Source organism: Podarcis tiliguerta, assembly GCF_965153285.1.
Source record: "Podarcis tiliguerta genome assembly, chromosome: 6".
Taxonomy (NCBI): domain Eukaryota; kingdom Metazoa; phylum Chordata; class Lepidosauria; order Squamata; family Lacertidae; genus Podarcis; species Podarcis tiliguerta.
In genome coordinates, this window is record NC_139539.1 from 57,062,556 (window position 1) to 57,081,789 (window position 19,234).

Consider the following 19,234-nt stretch of genomic DNA (forward strand, 5'->3'; position numbering starts at 1 on the left):
TAAGATAAAGAAACAAATTGCAAACTGCTGCAGAAACATGGAGATTGGAAAAACCAAGAAATAGAACTAAAACAGACAGGAGGAAGACTGGGCTCCTGCAATGCAGAGCTGTGCAGAAGAAAGAGTTCAACAGGGATAGTTTTGCTCTGTGTGTCAGTCAGTCTCTCTCTTTTACACACACTACTGAAAGGGGCAGCCTCATGCTGCACTCGGCCACCCTTTTATAAGCACTTCAGGTAGTCTCAGGCATGTGAGAACTACGACCTTTCATCAAGATATCAGCCTGCACTTTGTGCACCCCATGTTTCCCTCAGAAGGTTTCAACCCTAACACTAGAAAGTAAAGAGGCGCATTTGTGGCCAGGTTAAGGCACTGATTGGGAACCTCCAGTGGTTCCCGCACTACAACTCCCATCAAACCTGACCCACGGGCCATGCTGACTGGGGCTGATGGCAACTAAGGACACAGATGTCCCCCTGCCTTGGTTTTTAACCCTGAACATCCCCATATCACTATAGCACAACCGTGATATCGCCAAAAAGTTGCTCTTTTCTCTGGACAGGGTGGGGTGGAACTTAGCCCCACAAGACCAGCACAACAAGTTTCCAGCAAAAGTAATAATAGGGAGCTAAATCCTGAAAGCATTTATGCCTCCCTATCAGGTAACCTCCCCCAGCGTTGAACCGGCTCCCTGTTCTTTGCAGTGATCCATGTAGAGCTACACACCACGTTACAAGATAAGCCAAAGAACTGTTTGAACAGCAAACAGAGGCAATGCCCCAGAAAGACACATAAAAAAGCAGCAGAGCAGCATTTGTAGTTACCATTTCCATGTTTTCTCTCGCTTTCATACCTCCTTCTGACGTGGCTCAGTGTTGCAGCCCATTTTTGAGCGTGTGAGTAGTCTGCTCCCAGAGCAGAGGAGTTTAAGGAACTTCCTTCCTGGCAGCTCAGAGTGAACCTGCAGCAAGAGCCAGTGGGCTTAAGGTGGAGCATATGCAGAAGGATCACACCTGAGCTGAAGGACGTGGCTCCTCCCTAACCCAACCCACTGTGTGTGTGTGTGTGTGTGTGTGAGAGAGAGAGAGAGAGAGAGAGGGAGAGAGAGAGAGAGAGAAGGCAGACTTGCTTCACCTGCAAACAGATCTCCCCATTTGTTGCACAAGAACCAGGCATGCCCATGGAGGAAATGTCAGTCTTTGGAGAACTGTTAGTCTAACAAAGGTATGCTACAGTCATTGTGGGTTGTGGCTGCACGACCTTGAATTTTGAGGGAAAGGCTGTACAGAGCAGGCTGTGCATTTCGGAACAGAAATCACACTATACACACAGCTGTGTAAACTAGTTTTGCACTCACGTAGCCCAGATTCTGTAACTAAATAAATTATGCCAATAATTTGGGTGTCATTTGGGTTACATTTCTCTCTGTGGAGATGCAAGAAATCAAACTAAACACTCACACAAAATTCAGTGCAGCTTCTCTGAAATGGGGGGTGGGCATGGGCTACTTTCATGTGGGCCTCAGTTCCAAAGCCTCTGAAGTGTCTCCTCACTTACATGCCCCCGCCTTGATGTAGCCATAGATATTTTTATTTTTTTGTTGGACCGCTGTCAGCACCAGGGACCCTCCCCATGTTGAGAAAAGATGGCTGGGAGACAGAAACGTTCAGGGAGAGAGGTCTTCATACTTGGAGGGGGAAAGGCCAGAGAAGTCATTGTAAGACATTAAAGAGATACAAAATAAATTCAATTAAAAAAAACTAATTATAGCCACTGGGGATAGAAAGGAAGGAGAGAAGAGAGGAAATCAGTTAGATGAAAAAGAAGTAATGATAAAAAGGAAAAGGTGTGAAAGAAGCAAGCAGTTTGAGCGGGAAAATAGGATACAAACCTATCCTTAACATAATTTAACAGGTACAGTGGTACCTCAGGTTACATACGCTTCAGGTTACAGACTCCGCTGACTCAGAAATAGTACCTCAAGTTAAGAATTTTGCTTCAGGATGAGAACAGAAATCACGCTGTGGCAGCGGGAGGCCCCGTTAGCTAAAGTGGTACCTCAGGTTAAGAACAGTTTCAGGTTAAGAACAGACCTCCGGAACGAATTAAGTTCTTAACACGGGGTACCACTGTATATTAAAGGATAAGAATGAATGTTGGCTAGGCTGGTTTATGCATTGCAGCAGGAATGGGGAACCAACCTGTAGCTTTCCAGATGAAGAGGGATGGACTATGAATGGAGGGGGGCCCTTATCCCTCCCTTTGGACCCCTTGGGAAACTCTGCATACTTGCTGTACTTGGAACTGGATGTGGAGAGTGCAGCTGAATGGGACATAGCTGAGGGCAGACTTAGGAAGAACCATCTGCCTTGGACCTGCTCATAAAAAGCAAGTCCACAGCGAGAGACTAGGGCGATGGCCGTTATTTCCAGGAACTCTTCTCATTGCGAGACTTTTGTGGGTGAGCTGAGAGTTTGTTTGGACCCTGGGTGAGAATCCAGAGGCCAGGAGGGAGGGTGTGTCAGAAGGAAAATGAATTTATATAGATTTATATAGATTAGTAGCTTTGTATTCATGCAGCATTTTTAAATGTAACTGCGAATTTTTGTAAGTTGTCAGTTGTTGCTTCGGTTTTCTGTACACCGCTTGGAGATATTTTAAATATAATAAGATTTATGGAAATTAAATAATCTCCCATCAGCCCCAACCAGCATAGTCTGTGGCCAGGTATGATGGCAGTTGTAATCCGCAACACCTGGAGGGCCACAAATTTCCCATCCCTGCATTATAGCTTCCAAGTGCAGGGACTTTTAAGCCACTCTGTATGCAAGGAGAATGGGCAGTTTTTTCTACATTGTCCCAGGTTCTTTTATTGTGGTGGTGGTGGGGGGGGGATAAGAATGCCTGGGGTGAAAATCGCCTTCCTTGTTTTGTGTATGGCAGACCACGTGCTGACAATTACCACATGGAGCAATTTAAAGCAGCCTCGACGTGGCAGCAATGTATAACTCAGCCCCAAGTCAACATCCCATCCTTACCCTGACCCTTGATGTGCGGCTGTCTTTTTAAATGCCATTCTCTTCCTCTTTACCAGCAGTAAGCCTGAGGAGGGACAGCTATCATCTTTCATCATACAAGCAGTGCTTTCTCTGCTATAAATCTCGCCGTACAACCAGGTTTCCTGAAGCCTAAATGCAAAGTTAAGATATGGGAAGAGACACTTCCCCAGAGCAAAAGAGCTGTGCTTTTATTGCCAGGTAACAGAGATCGGTACGTTCCTTCCCACACACAGCCCTCCCCCAACACTTCACAGTGTGGTGTTGTGGGTAGAGAGCAAAGTTTGGTTATGTGTGTCATGAGTCCTGAGGCAGCAAGCAAGCAAGGTCTATCCTGGCAAGGGAAGAGGAGGAATGGGATGAGATGGCTGAGGGGTGGGGAGGTCAGAGCAGTGTGCTTGGAAATATCGCCTCCCTGCTGCTGAAGAAAGTTCCAGAAGAGGAGGGAGGATTGTGCAAGCAAATCATCACCCTGCCTCCTGAGAGTTAGGTTGCCCTGGCAACTGAGAAAGTGCAGGAGCCTGAGTAGAACACTGAGCTGGTCTAGCAGACCCAGGTCCCACCTCCCATGACCCACTGTTGGATGCACCAACACAACCCAGCCCATGCTATTTGCAGGAGTGCCTGCCTTCTTGATCAGCTCCATTTCTCGAGATGAGAATCACGTGAATGACTGTGCCTATCCCACTCTTCTAAAGGTGAGCAAAGTGGGCGTGTCAGGTGTGGAGTCAACACCTTAGCTTACTCCTAGTGGCATATCTTAGAACCTTGCTTCTGAACTACCGTATATAGGCTGTGCAACCTGTATCTTGGTCTGTATTTGAACTGTGTGCTGACTTTTGGAATAAAGCCTTTGGGAATCCTTGAGTCGGGAGCCTGTGTCTGAAAGTGGGAGCCAGGACAATGGGAGACCCAGAGTCGGGTTCCATACAGTCATTTCTGGGTTATTATTGGAAGGGTAAATAAATATAGAACTGTAAAGCACTTTGTACACTGAAGGGTGCCTTATTAAAAAAATATCTATTAAGCTGCTCATTTCTGCTCTTTAGTGAGCTGCTTCTTAGAATCTGACCTATCACTTTCTTTTCCCAGGACAGGACATAGCAATTACTTTATATCTCTCTAGTGGATAATTGTTTATAAGCACAGGGCTGTGAATTCAGCAAATCTGAGAATGAGTTTTCACAATCACACTTGTACTGGGGAAAGGGAAGTGAAACTATAGAGTGTGAAGGGTTTTTTGTGGGGGGAGGTCTAAACTCCTTCTAATTTCTGGATCCAGCAAAGGTTAAAATCTAATGGAGGATCCCATTGTTGAAGTAGCCAGGCAAGCTTCTAGTTAATGGGCCCTAGTGTATGGGTCATTAGTCTAAAGAAAAGAAGTTGCTTTGTGCTGGAGGGCCATGGATGGCCCCCCTCCCTCACCTGGCTGGTAGTGACAATAACCAGAGCTGAGTTGTTTGTGTGAGCTGAACTGCAAGTAGGCCATTGGAAGAGGTCAGGGCATGAGAACCATGCTTGTTTTCTTCTTGAATCCAAGGCTGTGGCTATCAGAGAAGCAAGACCCTCTTGGGGTGTTAATGCTGTGAGTCCTTCCATCACAGATTTAGGTTGTATATATGTGTAAATAAACCATATATCATAAAGACATCACAGTCTCCACTGTCCCTTGTTCCCAGGAAACTGAATTCTGGGTAAGTGCCTGGAACCCCTGGAATCTTGCACTGCTTGGAGATTAGGGTGGTGTGCAACAGTATGTTTCATCATCACCTGAGCTGTGCAGTTTATTTCATAGTGCTGATGCCCAACTCTTTGAAGTGTGAAACCCAGCCATGGAAAGTCATTTGTTACTTTAGTCTGTAATTCTGGAGCTGGTTCATCACCTGATTGCAGCTCTGCTTCTCTCTGAAAAACAGACCTATTCTCTCTTAGAAAAACACTGGGGCCTAATTTGAATAGTAGAATGCCTGGCATCTGGTAGGCGGGGCTTTTGTGTTGTGCTCTGGAATTGGCCCCTCCCTTTGGGTATTCAGTTAAGTTCAGTTAGAGAGGCCAACTGCCATTCTTGCCTCATGCTGTTTTAGTTTCTCTCAGACAGTATGTTATTGTGTTACGATGTTTTATTATTACTGAAGCTTTGTTTGACATATACATGAGCTGCTTACTTTGTGAAAGAAAAGAAACTCTGCTGAAGAATGATGGAATTTCCTAAACTGGGGGGGGGGGTATTCCTATTCTGACAGGAGGATTGGGTTTTTTAAATCAACCCCACTCTCTAAAACATTCTCTCCCCCCCCCCCACTGGAATGGCCCAGCCCTCAACACACATTCAAAGCAATCCAACCTTGAAATGTCAAGGAAATGAACGTGAAATGTCAAGGAAGGAAAGTAGGACCCATACTTCAAGGAAGGGAGTAGCATAGGAAGTTGCCTCACACTGAGTCAGACTGTTGGCTCATCTGGCTCAAGATTGTCTACCCTGACTGTCAGCTGCTCTCCAGCATTTCAAACAGGGGACATTTCCAGCCGTACCTGGAGATGATACTTGGGACCTTCTGAGATGGTTTGCTGCTGAACTATGGCTCTGTCCACTTTCTTTATGGAAGGACTCCTAAACTGACTTATCAGCTTGTTGAGGCCTGACTCATAATGGAAGAGAGCTTTACTACAAGATCCAGCAAGGCTGTGCGCTCCTTTGAAAATAGCAATCAATGTCATTCCTGAAACACAGTGATCTCATGAGAGTGGCAAAAGCCCACAATATATAATTTGATCTGGGGAATGAGATGAGGAACACTTTAATCCTAACTGGAGAAAGGGATGTGCTCTTGCAGTATTTGCTTTTATTTTGAGACAAGCATTACAGATCCACCTGGATTTATCCTAGGAACACAGGGCGAGTGTGGTGGCACTCTGTTACCCCTCCAGCTGTTTTATACCAAGTTAGACCATTGTCCCATCTCCTTTAGCATTGTCTACACTGACTGCAGTGGCTCTCCAAGGCTTCAGGTGTGGAACATTTCTAGCCCCACCTGGAGATGCCAGGAATTGAACATGCCACCTTTTGTTTGCTTGCTCTGTTTTAGACACCTGCTGAAAACCTGTCTGTTCCAGCAAGCCTATCCAGATGTTTAATTTTGTTACTTGCCTTTGTCTCAATGTCTTATTGATTCTACCTTTGCTTTTAGTGATAAATGATGGTTTTAGGCATATTTGTATTTAATTGGTTTAGGTATTTTAGCCATTTCATTCATTTATTTATAATGCTATCTGCACACAGCTTGGCGAATTTCTTTTGATCAAGCAGTTTTATGAGTTCCCTCAATAAATAAACCAAGTGAATGAGTGTTTTGTTGAATGTAAATTTTATGTGGACATAACAAACCTCGTTGAAGCAAGAACTGTTTTATTTTTTGTGTGTGGAAGGGCCTTTACAGTCTAATCATATGCATATTTTATTGAATTAAAGTTTCATTGAGCTCAGTGGGAATGGCTGCCGAAGGGGGCACAGGATTGCAGACCAGGCTCCTATGACCCACTTGCAGCTTTCCACCAACCTTCCGCAAGTGTCTTTCATCCCAGTTTGGTATGGCCAGTCATGTTCAAATTGTTGTCTGAAAAGGGTTTGGCTGCAAATCTCCACTAGAGGGTGAGCTAAGCTAGCAATACCCATATTGGGTTTCTTTGATGTAATTCCTCCAGCATTTGAGGAAGGAAGGGGGGGGGGGAGAGAATATCCGCAGCACTTATTGATCCTTAAGTTAAACACAGACAAGGTGGGTAATGAAAACTTTTACTGGGCCAACTTATAAATTATTTGCCAGACCAATAAAATTTATTGCACATCTATTATTTTTCCCCTCAGCAATTTTTAAGAGAGCTCTAGCCAAACAGGACAATGAAAAAACCAAAACAAATGGGAAAGTGTTTTCTGGGCTGTCGGTTGCACTGAATTTCCCCTATGTCTGACCAAATGCTTCTGATATGCCACTCGCTGTGTCCATAGATGGGGCTGTCCTTGAGATAACAACCTTTCCCAAGTTTGTCCAGGACAATCTCAACCAACTTGAGCCACCCCACAATTTTTCTAATAGGCACCTCAAATCCTAAATATCCTGGTTTTATTTCCTCTCTTGTCTCCTGAACAGGCCAGAGGGGAGAGGCAAAGAAAGCATCTGAATCTGGCTTCTCCTGAGTCATACCACTCTCCATAATGGAATGCAACTTCTGATGAGTCATACCACTGATTCATCCAGCCTCGTATTGTCTGTTCAGATTAGCAATGTCTCCTGATGGGTTCAAGGTACAGTCCCAACTCTGCTACCCGATAACTAAAGGTCTCACTAAAGGTGCCAGTATACTCTATAGACCACGGGAGGTAAAAAAGCAGGACCCTTCTCCCCGCACCACTTTTAATAGCTATCTCTCCTGCAGTTTGACGTTGTTTTACCATTTAGTTTCACAGCCCAGGTCAATCAAGAGTGTCAACCTGCAAATGAGAACAATATTAGGTGTGTGCCTAACATGCCTAGCATGTGGAAGCACCCAGTTACATGGGTAGTTGTGGTCATGAGAAAGGGTCCGTTGCTCTGCTGTAGAGCACGTGTTGTGCATGCAGAAGGTCCAAGTTTCAATTCCTGGCATTTCCAGCTGAAAGGATTGGGCAGTAGGTGCCAGAAATGACCCCTGCCTTAGGATCTGGGGAGCCCTTGGCAGTCAATGTAGACCATGTGGACTATAGGGATGAAGAGTTTGATGTAGTATATAAGGTGGCTTCCTGTGTTCTTATGACATAACGATGGGCTCATCCAGACTTCCTTTTGTACTCTGTTTCTAGGCACAGGTCTGAGCTTTAAAGCTGTGTGTCTGAGTGAGATGATAGATAGATAGATAGATAGATAGATAGATAGATAGATAGAGGATAGTACTGGTGCTTTCCCTGCGAAAACTCGTGTTTTACCACTACATCGGAGCAAATGGCAAATGAGTTTTCCATGGATCGCCACTTGCTCCAATTCAGTGGTAAACCATGTTTTTTTTTCCCCAGGGAAAGCATGGGGGGGGGGGACCCTGCTCAGACACAGAGCTTTAAACCTGTACCTGGAAAGTGCAGCGCAAAAGGAAGTCTGGATGAGTCCTGTCTAATAGCATTTATCCACACATTGAACAAAAGGAATTGCATTTCCACAGACCACAGCAAAGGAATGTGGTGTGTGTGTGTGTGTGTGTGTGTGTGAGAGAGAGAGAGAGAGAGATATTTGGTTCTCAGGATTCATTTTTAGAACTGGGCCATTTGGATGCAAGATTTCTGATGAGTCACTGGAGGTAGCTTCAAGTCTTCTGCCTCACATCTCAGTCATTGTCCATTTGTTTCACTTGCCTTCCATCCTATAAGGCTCTTTAGGGCTGTGCCACTAGTGACTGATGGCTACCACTGAAAGCTGTTGTTTGCCTTTTATGCTTATTGCAAATAAAGGGTTGCAGTAAGAGGGCTACCAGGATTGTGCCGAGACTCGTGATCTCTGTCCAGTGTGACAGAATTAGCACCCTTCTCCCTTTTTGTTCCTTTCATACGTCTGAAGTTTCATCCAGGTACGGGTCTTATTTTATGACATTCTGTTCCGAGATGGGGGTAATTTTGTGATCTGTGACCATGCATGGATTCTTTTTATGCCTTTTGGATTTGGTGTGGGAAACTGAGCTAGGAGGACAGTCTCTTGAAGGTCATTGTGCCAGCCAGCCAGCCAGATTGATAGCAGGATATCCAACCAGTATTTCAGGCTAGTTCAGCTCCTCATTTTCTTCTACGTATGTGGAAGTATAACTTTTAACTATCATTTTCAATATGGAACACCTTGCAATGGGGAGACTTGTTATATTTTACCCGCAATTTGCTCCGCTGCTTAAATCGCTCTAACCCTCTCCTGCCCCCTGCAACACACACACACTACAATGACCTACCTACCAGCACTCTGAAATTGGAGATGTGCTTGATTGCACAAGGCTGTCCGCAGCCTTATTTCTAGAAGAAGATCCACAAATAACTTTAATCACATGTGGTATGTTTCTGATGCTGCTATCAGGAGGCGGAAAATGGATATAATGCTTCTATAATACCTCTAGATGCTGAGAAGGGAGGCATTTGACTGCGCAAAGCAGTCATTTATATTAAAGGTCGGTCAGGCTTTGGACTTGAGAGATTCTCAGCGGCTGGGGTTCACTCAGCATATAGAATTAAAGGTGAATTTCATATTTTAAGTTGCCGCTTTCTTCTCTCAAATTGCTTTAGAAAACAAAGATTTAGATCCCAGTGATGCAGTGACTGAGTAGGCAAACATGACAGCCGTTATGAGCTGAGCAATAACTCACTCTGCCTCGGATGCTAGAAACTCTTTTATTGAGACAGGCAATGGGGGAAAAATGAATTGCCATTTCCTTTAGGGCCCTGTACTGTGTACATTTTGTTTTTCCTAAGTGAATTCTTCCGTAAGATGCAGTGCACCATTTTGCAAAGCTCTCCCGCGTGACAATCCCTGGGTTGCCAGGTGGTAAGTGTGGGTGATTTTGCAGAGGTCCAAGGAGGCCTAGTTTAAAGAGTCAAAGGTGTGTGCAATCATTTTGTATTTTTGTAGCAGGATGACCCATATCCACTGCCAACAAACTGGCATTTTAATACATTCTTGGCTTCATATGAGTCAGGTTTCACCAGGGCTTGAGCACTGAACCGGTTTGAATGTCAGGACTCAACTGCAAAGGAATAAAAAAGACAACCTCAGCAACTTACTTATCACTTTCCATTCCTGACTCATCTGAGCTTAAACAGGACAGGCCTCCTGGTTTAACAGGAATGTTGTGGACATAGACTGGACCCTCGCACCCTACTTTTTAATAAATCAGTCAGTGGACACCTGTACTGATACTTGGTTAGCGGCTCCCATGACATGAGCAGACAGCCATTTACCAAAGGGTAACTTTGCCAAATGGTAACTCAGCTGGATAGCTCAGTTGGCTAGAGTATGGTGTTAATAACGCCAAGGTTGCAGGTTTGATCCCCGTAAGGGATAGCTGCATATTCCTGCATTGCAGGGTGTTGGACTAAATCAGTCTTTCCCAAACTTAGGTCTCCAGTGGTTTTTGGACTACATCTCCCATCATCGCTAGCTAGCAGGACTAGTGGTCAAGGATTATGGGAACTGTAGTCCAAGAACAGCTAGAGACCCAAGTTTGGGAAACACTGGACTAGATGATCCCCAGGATCCCTTCCAATTCTATGATTCTATGAAGCTCATGAAATACTTTAGTGTTTGTACCAAGGGTAGCTGTGTGATTACATGATCATCAGCCCACCCACTGTAGAACAGCCTGGGAAAGTTATGTTGTGTAAAAGTACCCCCTGCCCACAGCACCAACCTGGGCAGTGTCCTAAATCAGAATGCAAGGCCATTAAAATATCAAGCTATACTTTCTTCTCTGCAGCTACCTCCAGCTGCCTAAGCTAGAGTAAATTTGATATTGTGTCAAGGATGAGGTTCAGTGCTTCTGACTGAAAAGGAAGCAATGCTACTAGCACCAGATCTCTTGGCACTGTTAAATTGTATGGCTCAGGCTACTCAATTACTGCCTTCCACCAAGCTCCCAAAGCATACATATGTAGAGATTGCATGCATTGATTTCTACATACAGCCAGATTTTTCTAACCAACATGGACAACTCAGGGTAGTTAATGATAGTTAAAGGCAACATCTGCCTCTGGAGGTGCTCAGTGTGTTAAAAGCTCAGTGTAGAAAGGGGAAAAATGAGAACAAATCCTCTAGTATCTGCAAAAGACGGTAACATTGCTTTTCCTTTTCTTAGCCTCACACAGAGTGCAGAATGCATAAGAACAGACTTCTGGATCAGACCAATGGCCCATCTAGCCCAGGATCCTGTTCTCACAGTGTCCAGTCAGATGCCTGTGGGGAAACGCGCAAGCAGGACTCAAACACAAGAGCACTCTCGCCTCCTGTGGGTTCCTGCAACTGCTTTTCAAAAGCATTGCTGCCTCCAGCTGTGAAGGAAGAACATAGTCATCATGGCTAGCGGCATCTGGTACCTTTATCATCCATGAGTTGGTCTAATCCTCTTTTAAAGCCATCCTAGTTGGTTGATATCACTGCCTCCTGTGGCAGTGAGTTCCACAGTTAAACTATACATTGCATTAAGAAGTGCTTTCTTTTACCTGTCCCGAATCTTCCAAATTTCAGCTTTATTAGATGTCCATGGGATGTTAGGAGAGAGTGAGAATAAACTTTTCTCTGTCCACTTGCTCCATGTGATGCAAATTTTTACAAACATCACTAATAATAGTAAGATATAATTTTATTATTTATACCCCGCCCATCTGGCTGGGTTTTCCTAGCCACTCTGTCATCTCTTACTCATGTCGCCTCTTACCTTTTCTCTTAACTAAAGCTGCATTTCCAAGTGACGCCCACTGCAGTCTTGGGTGGCTGCTACGACAAGGTCCTGTACACAGTCATCTTCAGGTGGAAGACATCACTCGTCACCTGTTAGCCTGCCCCTACCCATGAGATTGCTTTCTGAAACCTTTGTTCACACAAGCAAGCAGACAGACCCCAGCAGAAATGATCGTTTCTTTTGAGTGATAGCAATAGCTTCATTACTCTGTAATAAAAAAAAATCTGCCCTTATTCCCTTATAGGGGACGCACGAGCCTTTATAGAGTCGTTTGTAGGTTCTCCATTGGTAGGAGAAAATAACAGAGGCCAACCAGAGAATACTGAGAAGCAAAGCAGCTTGTAAGCCTGATCTTTATTGAACTGTTGCAACAGGGTGCTCCCCTCACACACAGGAAAGGAGGAGGACCCAGAACCAAGGTGTGCCTGCCCTTATATAGACGTTTTAAACTCCTTGCTCTGGAGCCCAAGACCACCCCTCCATAAATCATACATACATCACAGAAGGGGTGTAACCCAAGACCACCCCCCACAAACATCATACCTACATCAGAGAAAAGGTGATCTACAACAGAAATTTGAGTACATTGTTTATCTCCTGTCTGGCAAATTACCTGTTAATGGTCACTTGATTGGATACCCTGGGGAGCCTGGCCAGTCTTTTGTAATGACAAATACTTAATTCCTGAGGCAGGTCACAGGCTCACCCTATTCATACACAGACGAACCCTTAAGACAGGATTCGTGAACGAAAAGACAAAGGGGAGGCTTTGCCATTTTCCTTTGACCTTGCAGAGAAATATTTGAGGTCAATTTGGGAGAGACAAAATGGTTTCAGGACTTTTTCTGTGGGGTTTCAGACATGTGGTTTATATATGCAGTTATGAACATTTAACACACACACACACACACACTTATGACCTTAAATTTTTTATTTCAACACAGAGAGCAGCCCTCTATGCACTGGCTGCAAAAGAAATTAGAAGAAAGGAGTTAGATAAAATCACTATACATTGTTGTGGTATTTGGAGGTTTAATTGGAAATCAAGCTGGATTTGAGTTTGTCAACATCTCTGGTAACCGCTCTCTTACATCATGGAAGTATGGATGTATGTGATCTGCCTTGTTTTATTGGCTGGTACTGTTGCTGTGGGTTTGTCATGGCCTTTGGCTAGAACAATAAACTTAAATTGAATTCAAAAATACTACAATCCCAAGGTGTCATTCCTGGTCAGTCACCACCAGTTCAGACCCCCACAAGCATATTTGTGAATTTTAGATTTTTTTTGCTGGAAAAGTACCAAACCACATTCACCCAAAACTTTATTTTTTAATGTGGCTCCCTTAACAAGAGGGAGTTTTCTATAAAGGAAACCATTTTTGCCTAATGACGACTCAGAGGGTTTCAGTTCAGTTCCACTGATAGCACTCGCATTGACTTTAGTATGCAAACAACAATTTCCCCCTTTGCCCAATGTTCGGGAATCTATTTCCAAAATAGTGATGTCCTTCAGATTATAGTCTGGGCCTTTTGTTAATGATTCACAATACTATGAGAGCTCAGGGTGCAACCTTCTTTTTTAAAAAGCTCACTCTCCAAAACAGGTACCTGGAGGTTTCCAAACCAAAAATGAAAAGCATTTGTTTTTATTAAAAGAAAATGTGGTTCCATCTGAGTAGGCTTTTTCCTCCTATGATTCTCTTGATAGCTTATCTGCTATCATGTCAGGATACAGTTGCAGCACACAGTAAGCTAACAGGATTGCCATCCCAGAGGTAAGTCTATCTCCATGTAATTTAAGATACTGCCTTACATATAGAAATTGCTGTCTATCTGGTCAGTGCATCAATTCAGACTGAGAATGAGGCATGTGGGTCCTATTACTTTTAAGCAGCTAGCAGAAAACGATTTATACAATAGTCCCATCACAATACGGTGAGAGGGCTGAAACATGAACCATTTTGAAGTCTTATAATTATACCTTTTTAAATACATTTCCTTCTGCACTACAGTTTTTTCTTCAAGAAGATTTCATTCCTCAGTTCTCATCTTTCACATATTCTAATTTGATATGCAGCTTTTAAACTGCCGTTGTTTCATAACACAATGAGCTGATACGGTATTTCATATTATTTCGGTGATAATGAAGTAATTCAGACAAAAGTGAGAGAAAATATATCAAGATGCTGTTTCTTCTTTCTTCTTCTCTTTCAATATCCTATTGGATAATAAATAATAAATAAAAATGTTGTGTGTGGGTTTGGGTTGTATGTATTTAAATCGTGTATTAAAGGAAACTCTATGGGGCTTTTCCCAAGCTGCTAATTGCAAACTGGACCAAAGGAAATATAATGTAGAAAGATCAAAAAGTGGTATCAGTAATAATTGGGATATAGACGCAGGGAGGGGGGAGGCAGAGGAAAGAAAAGATACATTTAATTATGAAGGCTTATTCTAGTAATCCTTACAGAAACCAAATAAAGAACAGATTTTTGATGTTTGATGAAGTTATCAAACAAAGCAGGATAATGAAGAGACACATTTTAAATCTAGGTGAAGGTGAACTCACTGAATACTTTTCGGAAAGCTGAAGGATAGAGGCATCGCATCTTTCTACCACCACAATATATGTACACACACACACACACACCCTACACCCCTCTCTCTTTGTTTGACTGCTGCTTGTCCACAGACACCCTGCAATTTGATCCTACACACACTGATGTGTATCCACAGGCTCATCTCTTGAGCATTTTAATTTTTCATTTAATGTTCTTTCTTCTGGAGCTTCTGATGAATCTCTCTTCTAATTATCAGTAGAATTACCATAACCCTGCAAAAAGAAAAAGAAAAAAATTACACAGCCTCTTAAGCAAAAAAACAGCCTGTCTGTCACACAACAAAACAGGCTCTAGCCTACAACACCTCACTCCTGCCAGGATAAAGTGTCAGTTTTTAAGGTGCCCTAGGAGTCTTTGCTGTTTTGTTCCGCTTGTTGGCGTTAACAGATGATAACCGATAATGATGGAGCTCTAGTCAGAAACTCAACAATAACAAGTAATTCTGGGACCATCTCCTCCCCTTCTCCATCAATGAATAATCAAACTAGATGTGTTCCTTATTATGGAATATGTAGGATGCAAATCATGGCTATGTCTCACAGTAGGAAAATACATATTTTGCTTTGTTCTCCGTCTAGGCTCCTTTTAGAGGATATACCCCAAAGGGACACATCCTCGCACTGTTGTAGCTTGCAGGCTCTTGTTAGTCACTTGACAGAATTTCAATGCGGGAAACACAAAGGCCACAGATACAAAGAGCTTCTTTAGTTGTGCTCACTGGGACTTTTGCCCTCTCCCCCCTCCCTTCCTCCTTCCAACAGCAAGCTACTTATGTCATAGGAACATAGGAAGCTGCCTTATATCACATCAAACTACTTGTCCATACATCCCTATGTTGTCCGCTACAGGGGTGGAGAAACTGTGGCCAGCCAGATGATGTTTGACTACAACTCCCATTAGCTGTGACCATTGGCCTTGCCAGCTGTGGCTGATGTGAGGACCACAGGTTCCCCATTCCTGCTCTAATTTGACTAGCAGTGGATCTTGGGGATCCCAGGCACACCATCACCTAATACCGAATCCTTGTAAATGGAAACACCAGGGCCTGAACCAAGATGTTTAGGGAAGGGCAGTAGCCCATTGGTTGCCAAGATCTCCAGCAGAGGCTGAGAGAGATTGCCTGTCTGAAATCCTGGAAAGATGCTGTCTGCCAACGTAGACAATACTGAGCTTGATGGAGCAGGGGCACCTGAGGTGAAACTCCCCACTGCCACCCTGTGATGGGGCACAAACTCTGTAACAAGTCTTCCCCGCTGGGGTGGTTGTCCTTTAGGGTTCTCTCACCCCTGCCCAGCAACGGGGCTTTGCTCCAGCTCTTCCCTTCAAGAGAAACCAGTTCAAAGCCCCATCACACCACTGTGTCAGTCTCTCTCTCTCTCTCTCTCTCTCTCTCTCTCTCTCTCTCTCTCTGAAATCTGCACCTGCACCCTGTGGCAAAGTGGGATGGTGGAATGCCTCCCCTCTCTGCCCTTAGGCATTCCACAGAGCTTTGCCACCAGCCCCTCTCTGCCCTTAGAGGCTGGGGAGACCAGTGTCAAAGCTGGGGAGCAGAACAGGGGTGCCACCCCTTGAGGGTGTGCCACCACCTCATGGGTGGGTTGGTTCTGAGATGGACTAGTGGGTTTGACTTAGTAAAGGAAAACATATGGAGGATGTACCTCTCCTATCACACAGTGCTTTTTAAGTCTTGTCAAGATACAAAGGTTGTTTCCCATGCAGCATGGGGAGGGGCAGGGGATAAGAGTGCCATTGTTCCTGCTCAAGAAACACAAGACCAGAGTCCCAATTCCAGGCTGGTTGTTTTGGGGGATGTTGACATTCCATGCCCAAAATTCTCTGTCAGGGGCAGCTCAGGAGTTCATGTCTGCCATGGCAAACATGGGTCTGTCCCAGATAATTTCAGCAGTGCCCTCTCAAGATTTGGACTTTGTGTTGGATGGGATGTGGGTAATCTGAGGGTGGAGGAACATGATATAGTTCCATGGTCATGGACAGATGACCTGCTCAGGTCAGTCCATCCACTGAGGCCCACCTTTATGTCTTAAACAGCCATGGATGAATCTGTCAGTTTCAGTCCCCTCAATTCCTCATTTTTCTACTCTTAGATTCAATTCTCTATCTATCTATCTATCTATCTATCTATCTATCTATCTATCTATCATCTATCTATCATCATCTATCATCTACCATCTCCTCACAAAATGCATTAGCACTTTAGTGTAAATTCCTCCTAATAAACACATTTTTGTATGCACATTTGACTAGTATGCACATTGTTTGAAGCAGTTTTCCCTAAGGTAATGCAATGTTGCATGTTACTTTCACTTCTGTATGCATATTGGTGCAAATTGGATAACTGAATCACAAAATTCAGAGAAATGCAACTTACAAAAGATATTTGGGTTTCAGTTCAGGTATTGGGTTGAGGACTGTGAAATAGGTAGCTGCTCATTAAATGAAATATGGAAAAAAACACCTCTCCTATGCCACTAGTTTCAGCATCCCCTGAAATGTACCGTATTTTTTGCCCCACAGGACGCACTTTTTCCCCTCCAAAAATGAAGGGGAAATGTGTGTGCGTCCTATGGGGTGAATGCAGGTTTTCGCTGAAGCCTGGAGAGCGAGAGGCATCGGTGCGCACCGACCCCTCTCGCTCTCCAGGCTTCAGGAAGTTATCCGCAAGCCTTGCAAGCCCGGCGGGAGTTCCCGCAGGCTCACAAGGCTTGCGGGCAGCAGCCTGCAGCCCGAAGCACGGGGAGCCCTCCGGAGGGCTCCCCGTGCTTCGGGCGGGTGTGCGCAAGGCTTGGGGCGGCAGCCACGGCTGGGGGGGGGGCAAATAATTTTTTTATTCATTCCCCCCCCCAAAAAAAAACCCCCCGAGTTGCATCCTATGGGCAGGTGCGCCCTATACTTACTTGGCTGGGAGAAAGCATTTTCCATGGCTTCACCTGCACTCAGGCAGTTGCTTCTGGGGGAAACACATCCACACTCCTCCTTTAATGGCTATCAAGAACTTACTAAAAAAAAAAACAACCCCACTTCCTTTTAAAGGCTTCTTTGGGGTGGATGGCTGCTTTATTGTATTAGTTCTTATCTGCATCTTTTGGAATAACTTTTACTGCAGCTGTTTCTGTATTGTTATTTTTACGGTTCTCCTTAGTGTTTTTTTTGCAGTTGATATTTTAAATGATTGGATTATGGTTTGACTTTTCTGCTAGCCTCCCTTACTTTTTTATGAGGGAGAGAAGGTTATCAATGTTTAAAATAAATAATTAAAACTCATGGTGCTAGCTGCATTGTTATTTGGGTAAGTCCCAAATTTTCACCCTCCTTGCAGCAGATATGCTGTCTATCTGTCTGTCTGTCTCTCTGGCTATCTATCTAACTTGTTGAATCCATAGCCCGGATTAATGGTTGTGTCTTGGGTCATGTTTGGCTCCTGCATTTCAAAGGAATCATGCGAGCACCTTCATCTGAAAAGATTTAATGGGGATTAATCACCCATCCTACCTTTTCAGAGTTGAGCAGGATCCGACACAATCCTGTCGGATATCTCTGGAAAATGTTGCAGTTATCGTGTAATGGAAAGGCTCAAGAGATCACTCTAAAAAGTGTATCCATGAGCTTCAAACATTATCTTAGAAATTACCTTTCAGCTCAGGATGGGTAACAAAAGCAGCTGGTGTCATGTATTGTGCATGGGCCCTGCGAAGCTGATTGCCAGTCCACCAGTTTTAGGGGAGGAAGGAAGGCAGGAAATAGTAACTTTCCAAAGACCATTCACAGGCCAACTTTTCAGGCCCAAGTCCAGCATTCTAGCTACAGTACTGTACTGTTGGCTTTTGAAGCCACAAAGACTGCCCAACAGTTGTTTGTATTGCAGATGGCACTGTTTCTAAAAGCCTATTTTACTTGGATTGGAATGGATTTAATTCATCTGCATCTACACATTTAATCTGCTTGCATTGGAATTTATTATTGATTTTGTTGAGCTTTAAAGGAAACCCACAGGACACAGTATATTTTCATGGAGAATTTCTGATGCATTTTTATCCGTTCTAGCCCTGAATGTTAAATTTGGCCTCATGCCTAATGCTTCCTGGTTTTATATGGAATTTGTTACAGGATCAGGAGGAATTCAGAGTAAGTAATGCACTCTGTATTATACCTCACCAATGGGAATACGAAATCAGTTAATTTTCTTTTACATGGACAGCCTTATGTGGGCCTATTCACACAGGCATTCCTAGCTATAGTTACTATGTAAAACTCCAATGTATGCCCAGCCTTCATTCACCTACTAATGTACATATACTGCCACACACAGAATCCAGCTTTTGATACACAATCATAATATCTGTGAGCAATAGACTGTGATCTTACAAGCATAAGATGTAGGGTTGTTCAACAGATCAAGGCAACACATCAAAGGCAAAACCCAGGATGCCATTTCTGGGACGCCATCTTCCTGATTTTTCTCATGAGAGAATGATGGCCATTTTGGGTGCTGCAATACAGAAAATACCAGTTGCCTTAACTATACAGCCATTGCTGGGGCTGTGTAATCTTCTATCTCCAAAATGAGACGAACTAAGGGGAAGACCCTTAATGTGTGCAAAAGGAAAATCTCAAATAGCCAGCTGTGTATTGTGGAAAAAACCAAAAACAAACTAGTTTTGACAGAACTTCTAAAGGTTTATCACAGCAAACAGCTTCCCACATGCATCTCATACGTATACTGATCACATTTGCTCTTATCCAGTTATACCAATGGAGAATGTAATAGGGCAGGATTAACAGCAAAACAATTAATGCAGCCCCAAACCCGATACTAAGAACTGCTTTTGATTTCAGGTGTGCGGGCAAATTGTAGACATGCAGTTCATCCCTTGAAGCATAAATCAGGCACATACTGACGTGTGTTCGTTTCACCTACATGTTTTGAAGCATTATCCAAATGTGAATTGCTGTTTAATTTTATTTTGCTATTGTAGTGCAGTGGCTGCCGTGCACTTGGAAATGTCATTATCTTGGCACTTTGGTGCTGAGATGCTGTGAAAGAAGCCAAAAACAGGATTTGATTGTAACCTTCTAATTTTT

The 19,234-nt window shown here is 43.8% G+C and overlaps 2 protein-coding genes across 5 annotated transcripts in view; one reads left to right on the forward strand and one right to left on the reverse strand.

The window, feature by feature from the left end:
- Positions 1-989, reverse strand: part of FYB2 (FYN binding protein 2) — a 35,442-nt gene extending 34,453 nt beyond the window's left edge. Inside the window, exon 1 of one of the 4 annotated variants that reach the window (XM_083448058.1) lies at positions 854-989. In XM_083448058.1, coding sequence (XP_083304184.1) covers positions 854-886 — 33 coding nt within the window. In that variant the 5' untranslated portion in view covers positions 887-989. Of the gene's footprint in view, positions 1-824 lie in introns of all 4 variants that reach the window. The other 3 variants (XM_083448057.1, XM_083448059.1, XM_083448060.1) reach the window with 3 other exon arrangements.
- An 11,944-nt stretch (positions 990-12,933) lies between these two features.
- C8A (complement C8 alpha chain) overlaps positions 12,934-19,234 on the forward strand; it is a 29,117-nt gene continuing 22,816 nt past the window's right edge. Inside the window, exon 1 of the mRNA XM_083448081.1 lies at positions 12,934-13,288. Coding sequence (XP_083304207.1) covers positions 13,173-13,288 — 116 coding nt within the window. The 5' untranslated portion in view covers positions 12,934-13,172. The remainder of the gene's footprint in view (positions 13,289-19,234) is intronic.